The sequence below is a fragment of the Apteryx mantelli genome, chromosome 8, assembly GCF_036417845.1.
Source record: "Apteryx mantelli isolate bAptMan1 chromosome 8, bAptMan1.hap1, whole genome shotgun sequence".
Classification (NCBI taxonomy): Eukaryota; Metazoa; Chordata; class Aves; order Apterygiformes; family Apterygidae; genus Apteryx; species Apteryx mantelli.
In genome coordinates this window covers 10,211,052-10,225,640 of record NC_089985.1, presented here as the reverse complement: position 1 = coordinate 10,225,640, position 14,589 = coordinate 10,211,052, and the positions used below count along the sequence as shown (strand labels likewise).

At 47.3% G+C, this 14,589-nt stretch overlaps 1 protein-coding gene across 1 annotated transcript in view; it reads right to left on the bottom strand.

Moving 5' to 3' along the window:
• PAPPA2 (pappalysin 2) overlaps positions 1 to 14,589 on the bottom strand; it is a 116,376-nt gene that overhangs the window by 53,282 nt on the left and 48,505 nt on the right. Inside the window, exons 7-13 of the mRNA XM_067300418.1 lie at positions 12,384 to 12,876; positions 11,728 to 11,856; positions 9,966 to 10,057; positions 9,364 to 9,557; positions 8,014 to 8,151; positions 4,189 to 4,324; positions 3,544 to 3,763 (exon numbers count right to left, since the gene is read on the bottom strand). Of these exons, the coding sequence (XP_067156519.1) occupies positions 3,544 to 3,763; positions 4,189 to 4,324; positions 8,014 to 8,151; positions 9,364 to 9,557; positions 9,966 to 10,057; positions 11,728 to 11,856; positions 12,384 to 12,876 (1,402 nt within the window). The remainder of the gene's footprint in view (positions 1 to 3,543; positions 3,764 to 4,188; positions 4,325 to 8,013; positions 8,152 to 9,363; positions 9,558 to 9,965; positions 10,058 to 11,727; positions 11,857 to 12,383; positions 12,877 to 14,589) is intronic.

Genomic DNA, 14,589 nt, shown 5'->3' with positions numbered 1-14,589 from the left:
ACAATTACTAGCCCTTAAAAATAAAAATACTGCTGTACATTTGTTCTGGAGTTGAAATAGATTTTTAAAATAAAATAAGGGGGAAAAATACTTGGGCACTTCCCAACTTAACAAAGGCAGATCCTTTATTATTAGCAAGACTACTGGAGATTATAAATCTAAGCCTAACGCGCTCTAAGTATTCAAGCCTGTTGTCCAGAAAAGAGAAACTATAAATAGCATTTCCTACTCTTAAAACTCTGGGGAATCTGATTTACTCAGAGTGTTTGCTAAGGGCACTTGTGTAACCTGTAATTTAACATAACTACCACACTGCAGATGATCAGGGTAATTTATTGTGTGGAGGCCAGAAGCCTGCTTTTGGGGTGCTTCAAGTTATCTTTCACGGTTGAGGAGGGTTATGACTAATCACATGGTCATCCCTGCAACCTGGCTGATGAGCAGAAACTTTTTACACCACCATAACTTGAATGTTTTCAACCCTATGCCTATCCTCTGTGAACAGCTGGCACCTCATGACACCTCTGGCCAGTGGAAACTGCTCTTATGCCAGGTTTATAGGTGGAGATAGGAAAATGCAGGCCTCCATTTAGGATGGATGTGCTGTGCATCACTAGGTTTTCTGGCCCTGGACAGACTGTGAAGGGTTTGGCCCTCCCAGAGGAGGTCACACTTGCCAAAGAGTCCAAAACTCCTATAAAATCCTGAAATAAGAGTTTAATTTTCCAAAGTACCTCCAGGTGGCGAGATCTAGAATTGGGAGGCTCATCATCTCCAAAAACCAGCTCCTTGCTTGACTCGTCCCAGTGCCAGAAAAAGGGGCAGGCAGCCAAGACCCGCATCCCCAAACTCGATGCTACACTGCCAACCTCAGCTCCGCAGGCATGGGAAGGTAGAGGGACCAGCTGAGAGACGTGGGGAAGAGAAGAGCCTTGGAGGCCCTGATGGTCCTGGCATACCACAGCTAAGCCAAGGCCATGGGGGAGCCCACAGGACAAAGGCAAAACAGGGAAGAGAAGACTTAAGGATCTTGTCGGGTCCTTTTGTGCCCATTTGTAAAAGGACAGCAGAAAGTTCGGCGTGCACTGGAGATATGGAAACAGGCTTCATATGAGCCTGTGTTTCATGACTAATGGGCTCCAGTGTCTGCAAATGTTAAAGCAGGGAGATTTTCCTGTAGTTGGGATGTTTATAAGATCCCTCCCCTACGTGGAGTCACGAGTGTTCGACAGAGGTTGATCCGACAGGTTTTCCTCTCAGACTTTCTCCCCTCTCGCCAGCTATACGTTTTTATGAAACCCGACTGACATTCAAGATTGCTGCTCCTCTGTCAGATTTGATCAAAACTGACTCCTGACTTCAAAGTTACTGGGCTGGGGGACAGGGGAGGGAGCACAACGTGTGATGCAGCAGATGCTGAGTATTGCATCTCCAGTGGAGAAGGGCACTTTCTGCAAGCTGAGAGTAGGCACATGAATGGTTCCCCTTGCCCAGCTGCTGGCTGGTAACTTGTCAGCAGTGGCCACCTGGTTGCAGGTCTCCAACCAAAATCTACTGTTACAAATGTTTTCCCTGAAATCCTTAGAGACTAGAAAAGAAAAAATCATTTACTTTTCTGTGCCTTTCTCCCTGTATGTGCTTTTCTCTTCATGTAGATGATGCTCACCTACGTCTGGTCAGTCTTTTCCTCCTTGCAGTCACTTCCCATCTTATGAAGGGGAGGAGGAAGTTCTCAAGCAATGAGAGAGTAAAATTATTTTAAAGGATGAGAAAATGTAATTGAAAAACCACATCAGTTGGCCAGGGTCTTGGAAGCATGTGTGTACATAGCTGTAACGGCTACCAGGAGGAAACTGACTGCATTTCAGGTGGACACTGATCCTTTAATGTAGGGCTGAGAATAATATTTATATGCTGACTCACTAAGATTTATGTTTCAGTATAAATCACACATGCACTTAAAAAAAAAAAAGAAAAAAAAGGCAAAATGTACATAACATAAATCAGTTGTACTATGATCCCACAAGCTTTTAGACAAACACATGCACATTCATTCATTATCAGGGATGTTCGTCCATGCAGGGCCATCAGCAGAAGAAAAATAATGATAGTAGTAGTGATTTGATGACCCTAGACAAAGCACTTAACTCTTAACGCCCCCACAGCTTCAGGAAAGCTTAGACCCAAACTTTGCATTCCCAGTCGCATAATTTGAGTAATTGGCTGAACCAGAGCCCTGGATCTGGATACTTGTAACTTCAGGGAATCTGGGATCTGAATGCAAAGCCAGACTTTGCAGGTCTGGCTGTCATAAGCCCCACTATTCCTCTAGGACAAAGCCGAGCACCCTCCTTTAATTCCTTCTTGGGTCTGCATCTCTGCTCAGCACGTTCTTTCTGCCTTGTTTATTTAGTCTATCTTGGATGACAGTTTTTCCCCCTGTCCCTTTGCCAGCACAATTTACTTGGAACACAGTGCCCCACTCTGCAAATACTGCTTCTCATTTACTGCTTTATGAAGACATACAGACGCCTGCGAGCACCGGACATCAATAAATTAAAGTGCTGTTACTACTATTATTGTTATCACTGTATTATAGCGGGGGCAGCATGAGACTTGGTGTAGGGCCTGGGATGGATGGGAAGCCAGAGAGGGGAGGAGGAGGTGCACGCGGAGGTATTCGAGGAATCTTCTGCGGCACCCAAGTCCGAACAGGGCGAGCGAGGCTCCCCTCCTTTGGGAAACGGGCCTGGGACACGTGATGGTGGCGTGGAAGGAAACCAAAACCCAGACGGAAAGGCAGGCGTCTGTGAGGCTCTCGCCAGCAGGCTGTTTTACAGAGAGTCACCCTTGCGGTGTTTTTCCTCCACATTAATGAGAGCAGTGAGGGTGCCAGACACGACCTGGGAAGCTTCAGCTCTGTCTCCCAAGGAGCTCGGCTAACCCACGTGGTGTGGCTGGGAAGGATGGAGACGGATCTGACTAGCCCACTCTGAGGAGGAATGCAAACACAGCCTGGACTATAAACCACTGGGTATTTTAGTTGATGAAATTTTGTATTATTAACAGAGATGCTCACGTGCTTGGAGTTTAGCGCATTCTTGGGTGCCACGCTAGAGGGAGGCCCGAACAGGGCTTTGATCCTGCAGAATAAAACTGTGTGCCTTCATCAAATTAAAGACTATTGTAAAGTACACTCAAAAGAAACCTAAATTTTAGCTTCAGTAGTGGCCCTTAATGATAATTCCTTATCAGAGGGAGCTTGATTTCCCTATCTGAAAAGGTCCTTTAATGTAGTTTTATGCAGCTGTTTTCCTATGTTCCCCCCACAGTGAGATAAGCAAATTGAGCCTTATTACACTAGATTTTTCAATTGACTTTCAAAAGTCACCTGAGAATAGTCATGAAACAACTCAGCAAGTAGACAAAAAGCGCCTGTACACAAGCGAGTAGAGCAAAAAATGTCAGAAACAAAGCACAAAGCCCTGGAAAAGAGATGGGCTCCATGCGCCCATCAGAGAAGGGCCCACGAGGAGGCAATACCTGTAGGTCTGGTGGCTGTGTCCCTCCTCCTGTTCCAAGAGGCAGGTGGTCGGGTCAGAAGAACTGGAATGAGCGGATGTCCTCAAGGCCACAGCTGCGATGCCCACAAGCGGGGAGGAGAAATTGAACAGCACTGAAGCAATCCGGTGGGAAAGGTACTCCTGGTTGGGGGTCACGTTGATGATGAGCGGGTTCTGCTGACACGACAGCTCATGTGTCCCTAAGGGAGGGGGGATCAAAAGAAAGAAGGCACTAGCTCAGCTCTGGTAATATTTACTTTGCTTCTGATTTTTCCCATTGCTAAGATCCTCCCCTCCTGCTTTCCCATGCCTCTGGACACATCAGACAAGCTTGGAGCTCAGTGCGAAGTCTGGGAAGCAGAAGAGGCTGGGAGCTGGGATGGGAGCACCAGCACCTAACCCAGTGGAAGCCTAGCCATGCTGGGGGCTCCTGGTGTCCCTGCCACAAGAGCAACAGCTCTCATCTTTAACAGCAGTCAGGAGCCAACAAGCATAACCCTGCTCACACCCACTGCACTTGTGGGCTTCCAAATCCAGCCTTGGAAAGAAGGGAGGGGAATTCAGGGGCCAGAGAGGGAAAGTGGGGGGGACACAGGACTGGTGCTGCAGCCCATAGGACACTCACCCAAAGAGTGGTTCAGCCCATTTACGTCACTCAGTTGGACAGTGACAGTTGGCTTGCGCTGGTCACTTGGGATGGTGCCATCAGATGCCAGGAAAACCAAGACGGAGGTAGGCACTCCCGGCCTGTGGAAGCACACCTGTATGAGAAGGCAAGGGAGACCCTGAGAGCGGGCGGACAGCAGAAACACTTCCCCGCAATGAACTGCAGAGGCAATCTTTCTGGTCCGATACAAACGAGAGGGAGAGAGAAAGAGTGAAGGCAGAGGGAGAGTGGCACCAGGTCTAAGGGGCCAGCAGATTGCAGGTGGACGGAGCAGTGAATAGGTGGAAAGAGCAGGAAAGGAACGGGGGCAAAACAGAGTGTGAAAACAGGCAGAAGCAGTGGGGACACACAGAAAGAAAAATCAGGAATACAGTCCTTTCCCACCTAATCTTCCTCCTCCCCTTTACCAGTTTTCCCCGCGTGCATCAATCCTTGCAATAAATTTATGGCATCTTCCCAGATCTACAATGCTTGTTACTCTTAACCTTGAGCAACACCTGATCCAGGGCCAGATAATCCTTTTTTCAACCTTCCTAGCTAGACTCCGACTTCCACACCGCATGGTGCGGACTGGGCATGTGAGGCATCCACAGAGCATAACTACCAGCTGTGCCACTGAAACGTTTCCATTAAAAACAAAAAAAGGCCCCAGTACCCAGAGCGACTGCACACCGTCTGTCAGCCAACAAGTGGAAAGATTTGTGGCAGGAAGTCCTGCCTATTAGAAAAGCTGACAGCTCCCCACTTGTCTAGGAGCCCTGAAGGCTACACGAGACAGCCGGGAAATTCATGGCATCAATCACTGCAGAGCAGACGTCCTTTGGAAGTAAGAAGATAGAAATGTTTTTCTCCCCCACCCCAGTACCCCCCACCCAGTGCCGCCATGTGTTTTGATCCAGATCCACCCTACGGAGTGTTTTTGTGGAATCCAGGCTTAAAGTGAGCCCAGAAATTCAAGGCAAACTATATTTCAGAGGAGGGCAAGTCCCTGCTGGCTAGGCACAGTCTCACCGGGGGTTTGCCCCGCTGGGAGGAGCAGCCCCGCAGAATGGCCCTTGCAGCTTGGCGCATCCCCCAGGGGCTGAAACTGCCCCAGCGGTCTGTACGTGCCAGGTGTCCACCTCCAGTCTGAGTGCAGAAACCGAAGGCAAGGGGGAGAGAAAGGGAAGGGGAAGAGAGGGTACAAAAAACAAAAGCCACCAAACAAACCACAAATGAGAAGATGAGATGACAAAAAAGAAGAAAAGGAAAATCTAGCAGTGCTCAAAGCCCAATACGGAGCAGGAAACCTGCTCTGAGGAGTCTCCCAAGCCGGAAAGCTGCAGCTTGGCAGGAGCTGGCCAATTTTAGCCAAGCCTCCTGCTGCCCACTCCTCCAAATGCAGTTCCTCAAAGGGGAGGGAAGATGTTTTGAGGAGTAAAGTGAGGCTTTCCTTGGACTACACAGCTTGAGGTAGAAGGTTTCGCCTTTCCCTTCCTACTGTGTATCTGTTCAGAGATGAGGGAAATTGTGGCCCTGAGTTAGAGCCGCAGCAGCCGACTTATCTAACTAACATCCCATTTATTCTTCCTTTTCTCATAATATGTGCTTGGCCACAGTGGGCAATATTCTTAATCTTTTTCCTTCTTCCCCCCCTTTTCATTTAATTTCCTGTGTGTTACACACCCTGACTTGCTTCCAAGTGATTTGGATTCCTCTCTTCATCGGATGCACTGGAACCCAAAAACAGAGCACGGCCACAAATCTGCAAATTGTAATGATCCCCATCTGCAGATGGACCCAAGGTGCCTGGTGGAAGGTTCGTTAGGTGGCACAGACATTTCCATGTCCTGCTCTGGCCCTAGTTCGCTCACAGCTTGGTGCCTACAGCAGGACCCAACGTTTCCCCTGCTTGTTGGTGCCACTTTTTGAGAAATGCTGTAGGAATCAATTCCTACTCTGTGATGAGACTTGTGATGCCATTTTAACGCAGGTGACACAGGTGCAGCTTTAAAATGACCATGGAAGTGCATGGGCACAAAACTGTGCATGTGGACGTACATGCATGCATGAACAGCACGATTCCTGTTTGTGCAGGCGGGCGTGCTGGGCAAACTGTGAACAAGAATCTGTCTTTCCCAACCCAATATGTTACCAATCAGGCAAAATCTATTAAAAAAAAAAAAAAGAAAGAAAGAAAGAAAGAAAGAAAAAGGGCATATTTATTACTAGTCCATAAATAATTTTATGGGCAGAAAATAATAGCACTCCTAAAGAGAGCATGGAGAACCAGTAATGAAAGTCTTTAATATAAACATCCATAGAGGAAGAGAACTGACCGCAAGCTCCAATAAAACTGGAACACGCTTTAACCCCTGGTGAGAAGTGGAAAGCAAGCTTTCATCTAGGTAGGACAGAGAGGGAGATTTCTGCTTTCTTGCTAGCAAAGGAAGAAAGGAGGTACATATGTCATGGTCTATGCCTGAGAAGGAAGCCAGAAAATAGGTTTTAAGCACACAGACAGGGAAGGAAAAAAAAAATCCAGTTAAAGAAAGTTCTTTAGAGAGGCAGAAAAAGTTGGAGAAGCAGAGGACTGAGAGGTAATAGCAATGTTTATTGACTAAGGTTTGATGATTCACTGAGTCTTCAGAGTGTCTCATCAACAGTTCCTCTCTAGACAACCTCGAGCAAAGCAGGGCAAGGTGCCCCTCATAAACTGTAGAGGAAAAAGCAAGCCAGCTCACAGCTTTCCAGTAACACAAGGCAACAGCCACAAAACCTCTAAACTAGGGCTGCGGTCAGAAAATCAACGCTGTAAAAATCGCTTGGCCTAATCCTCTCCCGGCCTGCTCTGTCCTCCTCCTCCGCCTGCCATGACGGAGAGGTTTGACCCTGCCTCAGAGCGTGGGGAGTCACGGGCCAGCAGCCGGTCCATGCTCCCCTCGGCCACCCCCACAGCACTGGGCGCTCTCCCAAAGGCAGCCCACGGCTGCGGAGGCAGGCCTGGAGCCCACCATCAGGCTGCAGGACCCGGCAGCTTGGAAGTATAGAAATGCGTCCTTTAATCTGGAGGCACTGGGAGGGTAGAAGGACCTGCCTGCCAGGGCTGATTCACTCTGGGCTCAGGGTGCTCAGCACCAACCTGACATGCTCAGAACCTTTCAGGATGACAGCGTATATCCCAATGAAGTCAGCTTTCTGTCTTTAAGTGTGCTTTTTATTAAGTTGAAGAGAAAACATTCTGAACCTTATCCTGGCATGTACAGAAAGCAGTCTTTCTCAGAGGCTCAGACAACAGGTCACCTCAGCCCTCCCTAATGAGACTGCTCTTCCTATAACGCTCACAGCTTCTGAGCTACCCTCTGCTGCTATTCACAGCTGTGAGGAGTGAAGGCAACTTGGGCTTTAAACACAGTTAAATGGGCTTGTGCCCACCCTGTGCTGGTGTAATGGCACAGCCTGGCTGCAGAGAATTGTCAGAAGCAAATTGTTGTTTCTCAACTTCAAAACATTTCTGCAGGTTTCTGTTTTCAGGCACAACCCTTCTCTTGGCAACCTGCACTCAGAATAGGTTTGCTGTAACAGGTCCAGATCACAGTGTCAGTGGGGCAACCTACCTAAGTCACAGGCATTTGGATTTTGTGAAGAGTCAGTAGGATATTAAGTCCTATCTGAATAGTTTTTAAGGCTGACGTAGCTCTTGCTGAAGGACAACCCAAGGCAGAAAGGACTGGCCTTTGTCACTGAAATTCTGAAGCAAAGACAAGCAAATCCTTCCATGCCTGAACACACACCCGTACTTACCTTGAGCCAAACTCTCTCATTATCCAAGGGCATCCTCTCCCCATCTGGATCTTGAGCGTTGCCTTGGCTGGAAGTACAAGGGAACCAAGCAGCAAGGGAAAGGTCCTTTGGCACATCATGAAGGTGGGATTTACATACCTGGAAAGGCAAGACTTTTTTTTATCCCAGAAGGAAGCAAGGAAAATAAGAGAAAGATAGAATTAAACAGCACCTACACAGCCTCAAGAAAGAGTCAACACAATGTGAAGGAGAGAGAAGGGCCCCAAGTCAGTTCCTAGCATGAAGAAAATTGGGATGTGGGTTCCAGAAGCAGGAGTGGCATCTCATCGCCTACACATATGCACAGGAGACTTTTGCCCTTTTGAGGTGTTGTAAACATGCCTTTTTGAAGTACCTTGTGGTTTCTGTGGGGCTGAGCAAGAAAGAATGAACTAGGCTGTAAGACAGTAGGAAAGGCCATGGCCTCCAGATTTTGACTGGACTAACAGGATCTAAAGATGCGATTCATTTGCCCAAACACTAGCCTTCAGTGCCACTTGATGCCCTGGGGTATCCATGACATCCACCTAGTGCTGACTGTGAAACCTAGGAGACACTTGCGCCCTTCTAGAGGGGCAGACACCAGAGCCCAGGGCTTCTTACTAGACACATATCTGGGCAATTTAATCATGCTCTGGGTCTCAAGAGGATGGTTCCTTGCATTAAGTCAACAGAAATGCATAGGGACAAAGAGCTAAATGTATTCCTTCTCTACAGATTCTTTTTTTCACCCCTTCTTCAGCTCCTCAGGAAGGAATATGCAAGTATATTAACATTTATCATGCAAAATCCTATCCTAGATCTCCAGGCCCTGCTCCAAAGATGGATATGAAAGATGGAAAATTTTCCATTGATTTTTCATTGGCTTCAGATCAGACATTTTGAGAACAGCACAGATGCTGATGTATGAATGATTTTATCCTTTCAGGCCCTGACCTTATAAGCTATTAGACTTATGGGTTTTTTAAACAGACATAATGGAACTACTCACACCCTCAAAGTTATGCATTTAATTGGTGGGATGAGGGTGGTCACTGCTTAGCAAACTTCATGATTCAGGGGACGTGCTTCCTGTTCTGATAAAATACCCCTCTGCATATTGCAGTTCCTAGTTCTATAGACTACTGAAAAAGTGGGGCATAAGAAAAGCCCAGGTCTTCTTCTGGCTCTCTGCATGGGAATACAGTAGTCAATGAATACTTCCAGAGCTGCTCATTTCTGCCTCAGTAAACTCCTGCAGCAGTGAGTTCCACAGCCTAACTACATGGACATTGCTAGAAAAGTCTTTTCTTTTGTCATGCCTTCTCTCACCTTCACAACAGGCTCCCCGGTCACCAAAGAAACAGGACATGACGTCTTATCCTGATGGGAGGCATAGGCTTTTGCTGCCCACTGGTCAATGTATCCTTCAGGGGTATAGAGACCACAGTCCAGGATGCTGCTTGCTTTCTCAAAAGGCTCACACTCTCCATCCCCATCATGCACATAGCATAGGCTTGGCTCCCCTGAAAAGAGACCACAGATGCCCTGTTTAACAACCAGGTTCAAGGCATACACGTCTTCCTCCTCTCCTGGGCTCTGTAGTACTTTGACCAGGACCACCTTGCGAGGCAGTCTTGTGAGAAGGATCTGGACACACACTCTACCCAGAGAGAGTCCCAGAGAGCAGAAAGGTGCATACTGAGATTAGCTGCCAATGAGGCTATGGCTGGCAGGAACCATGCTGGCCATCTGGCACAGGGATTTCCCATTACAAGGAATGGACAAGCTCCATGGATCATTCTGGCTGAAGATCCATTGTCTTGCAGTGAGGTAAGTCACCACATGCTCTGAGAAGTGTTATCAGAGAGGTGTGAATAGTGCACCATTTTGATTCCTGTCTGGAAAGGATGAGTCTATCCATTTGGACTCACCAACACAGTTGAAACCTTTTTCCTTTTTACACATCCTGGAACAGCCATCTCCATCCAGCAAATCCCCATCATCACATTCCTCCTCCAAGCTCCTAAGAGGACAAAACCAAATGTGTTAACACTGCCCCGACTCAACACTTCCTGGGTGCTTCAGCCCCATGAGGAGTGAGGACTCAGCCTCTTGAGTCCATTTCCACAGGACAAGGGAGAAGAGGAACAATCCCAAGTAATAAGAGAGAGGAGAGAAGAGACTGTATCTTCTCAGGGGACGAAGATGGGTGGAAAACACAGAGTATGGAATAAGGCAAGTCTATACCATGTCTAAAGGCTGAGGCAAGAACTATGGCAGAAAATGAAGCTACATACAACAGATAAAAGTGAGTAAGAATGCAGCAGCAGGAACTGGAGAAAGCTAGTGTTGGAGACAGTAGAAGGTTCTCCAAGATGGGGCTGGTGCTTCAGTGGGAGCTGGAGAAGGAGAGGGAGGGGAAGAGACAGGGAGAAATTTAGCCAAAGATGGGACAAAAATCAACCCTGAGATGACAGGCATGGCATCTCAGCAGAAAACAAAACAAAAACCCTATACAGTTTCCATGAGAAGGTTCAGTCCCTCTACCAGAAAAAGTAGATCTGATGGGACAAGCTGAAAGAAATGCCTTGATTCCTACATATTCATACATGCACAACTACACAGAGTTATGCACCCTAAAACACAAGGAGAAAAAGCTTCACATACATACATTTTATGGTGCCCACCTATCTCCATCCATATCTAACATGAAAAATTAACTGTTCCATTTTCCCATCTTTGGCTATTCCACACAACTGTGGAAAAGGAAAACTTCAATAGACAAGGCTTCCTATAAGGCCTTCCCCTCAGCAGTTCAGTGACAGGAATGTTTGTCATTTCTCAGCAGGCTTCTGCCCATTTCTGCTGCTGCTTCTAGTTTTCTATTGAAGCTGACAATGGAACATAATGTGGTCATTTGCTCTCTCTGAACCAAGTCTTCAGCTGGTATAAATTCACACTAAAACTATATCAGATTACATCAATTTAAGATCTAGCCCCACTATAAGCCTTTTTCCCTTGGTGGGTCTTATATGGTACCACAATCCCTCCTGCACTTGCTTTAGCAAAGGAAAAGCAGGCAATTAAGACAGCTGTTTGCAAAGGAAAATGATTCTGAGTAACCTGGAAGTTGAAGTCCAAAAAAGCTAAAATATCAAAATTTGGCATAATCATCCCAGACAGGGAAATTTAACCATTGGAATTGCTCACTGTAGGGTGTGGTGCATTTCTCAACACTTGGAGTTTTAAGCAGAGAGCGGACAGCTCTTTAAGCACACCAAGGTCTATAGGGCTGCGTTTGCTGCAGAATCTATCTGTGCAGGGCTACCATGTGCCCTGTGCAAAAGGTTACTCTGGATGATCCCAAAGATGGATCCCACTGGAGTCACACTCTGTGACTGTTCACCGAGAGGGGCCAGAATCCAAGCACTGCAGCCACCACACACCAACAGGGAGAAAGTTCAAGTTAGACCCCTCATCCAGACCCTGCTCCTCACAAAGACCAACTCCATCTTCTATTGACATGGCATTTTATAAAACATAAGCTTTTAGTCCAATCTGCTGCAAGCATTCTGTGCTGCTGTCTTCAGCCAAGTGTTCTTGGGTGGAGGACCAACCCAGCGCTTCTCTTTAGGGCAGGATTACCTGATAGCCTAAAGAACCTCTCTTGAGAGAACGGGATTCTTGACTTACATGGTCACCTTTCCATCCCCACAGTAGGGAGCGCCATGGACATGGATTAGCGGTGGGGAGGCTTCTCCTAAGGTTGTCCCAGAGACTGCCTGCACCTGGTAGCGATACACCTGCCCAGGCGTGACTTCCCTGCAGAAACACAGAGGACTCATACAAAAGCAGGAAAGAACAACCAATACATCTGCAGCAGATTTGTTCATCACAGTTATAGCAATCACATGTTTGTACTCAGGCAGCATCATAGTCTGACATATGTCTTCACATTCTAAACTGCCAGAGGCAGAGACTGTGGGAAGAGGGTTTCTGCCAGGTCATGCAGAGGAGCCTGCCATTTATTTCCCTAGGCTTAAGCTGGGGAGAAGTTGCATTAACTCGAACAATCATTTTACTGGTCATGTTTATGGGGAAACATTTCTAGGTTTAATAAGTTCCTTCTAGTTAGATTCAGCTCCCTGGCAAGGGTTGTGCTAGCGCAATGGGCCTACAACAAGCTTACTGAAGCCTTCTCTTGATGCTGAATATGGAATCTGTTCACAAGATTGAACATTGTAATACCTGTACACAGCATTCATGGGTCCAAATGCAGAACCTGAGAAGGTCATCAAAACTAATGCAACCACCCACTTGGCCTATGATGAAGCAATCTTTCCACTCACGTGTCAGTGAACTTGCGGTGTGCTTGCGCCATCGTGGCAGGGGAGCCATTAGAAAACGGAGGATCACGGAGGACTCGGTATTGTATCAGTTTGCAGGTGGAGCAGAGAGAGCTATGAGGCATGGAGGTCAACAGGGCTGTATCTATCTCCATCCTCTCGTCAAAGGTGTAGATTTTGACTCCAGACACCTTCTTAGGGATGTTGAGCTTCACGGTCAAAGGGACATCACAGAAGGTGTCTAGGGGGCCCAAATGGATGGATTCTCCATGCTCTGTTAGAATTTCAATGTCAGACAGTGCCTTGGGAGAGTCCGTGGAGAGATACGTGGTCCAGAGCGTGAGGGAATCTGGATAGACAGGGTGCAGGAAGCGCAACTCCAGGATGCAGCCGTCGGGCTGGGGGCAAGGCACAGTCATGTTCATATGATACAGGTGGAGCTCTGGACTCCAGGCCTGCAAGCTGGGCTCACAGGGCTGATCCACATCTGGGGGCCCTAGACAGAGGGACAAGGAGGAGACTGATGAGAGCTAGAGGACAGTTGACTTCACAGGAGACCCAGAGTGGCAATCTGCCCTACAGGTACCTCATAGACATGGGATCTTATGCACCTCTACACTATAGTTGCAGGTTGCTTTGGTACACAACAGCTGCGCTGTTGTGTACCCACCACAGGCATGTTCCAAAGCTCATAGTATCTGCCCGCAAATCCCAGGAAGCAATAAACAGCAATAGTTTTCCAGCTACTGGATACAGACACAAACACTGGCTCTGCCAAGCCTAGTATGTCACAGCCCTCTAACAAAATGGGAGATATGGACAACAGTACCCACACTACAGCTGGTCTCAGTGCCACCGGCAGCTCTAGTGACAGTCTGGACACAGCTGGGGAGTGCATGAAACTTGCTCCGTCGTCTCATGGGGGTAGAAGGCCTGCCAAGAGGGCATCTGATGCCAGTGCCGTAAGACTTTTGAGTCCCTGAAGCTGAATGGGTTTGGATAGAGTACAGAGATGCTAAGCAGAGCAAAGACAGATTGAAGCTTTCCTGCAGCAGTAGCTGAAGGATCTTGTTTCTTCTGGGAGAGTGTTACAGGCACATGCTGGAATAGGTTGTGGGCAGGAAGGGGCCACATCCAAAGCAAGTCAGGGAAACAGGCTCTGGAAGGCTGTTTTTCCACTGGGACCTCCAGAATGATGCCCAGGCAGACCTCAGATCTCCAGCCTGCCTCCCTTGGTGAGTGAATTAGCACTCAGAAAAAGAAATGAACAGTGTTGGGCTTTTAAGTCTCAAGAAGTATCACCTGATTTCATCATCCTGTAGTAGAAATACCCTTGTCTTCATCAAGCACTACAAGCATTTCTTAGAGCTCAGCACCAATTCAAAGCCTGCATCCATTTAATACTGTTCTTCTAAAAATGATAAAACCTGTCTCTTTTCTCACCAGAGCAATCATGCATTTGTGATTATCTTCTTTGCATGAGCCTGCAATTATAACATCCAATACTTCCAGAAGCAGTTCTAATTTGCCAGTGAACCAGACAGGCAGGAAAACGAGAACCACTAACAATAAATGAACTAAGCTTTGATTTGTTTGGTTTCAGTTAATAAGCACAAACTTGACTTTTTTTTTTTTTTTTTTTTTTTGTGCAACTTGGGATCCTAGTAGGAGAGATACTTCCATAATCTACCAAATCTAGAGGTGAGTTTCAGGGGATATTCAGGGGATTCAGGGAGAATCTCAGCTACATCCTGATATTCCTGTTCTCAAAGCATGGGCTTCATCCCAAAGGGGCAATACAATCCACATTGTACTTTCTCAGCAATCACTCTGGCACATTTTCAGTCAACATCAGCGGCTCAGAAACACATGTGGAAAGCACAGATCCTCTGGCTCCACATGGTTCAACTGCAAATGCACTACAGGCAGCCCATTGGGATCATTTCACCTGGTCTCCTGCCTCTTCTGCCATGACCTCAGAGGAGATGATACAGCATGAAAAGCCCAAAAGCCCTTATTGCAACTGCTTGCTGCTGCAAGCCACTGTGCCCAGGTAGCCAGTGAGGTGGGTCTCCAAACTAGCATCTGGCTCTTAGCACAAGAAAAGTTGAGCCAACCTGATCTCCACCTTGCCATTGAAGAATTGTGTCCAACCCAGATTGCTCAGAAGTTGTTACGGACTTACTGGGATTAAGCAAGGGGATCATCC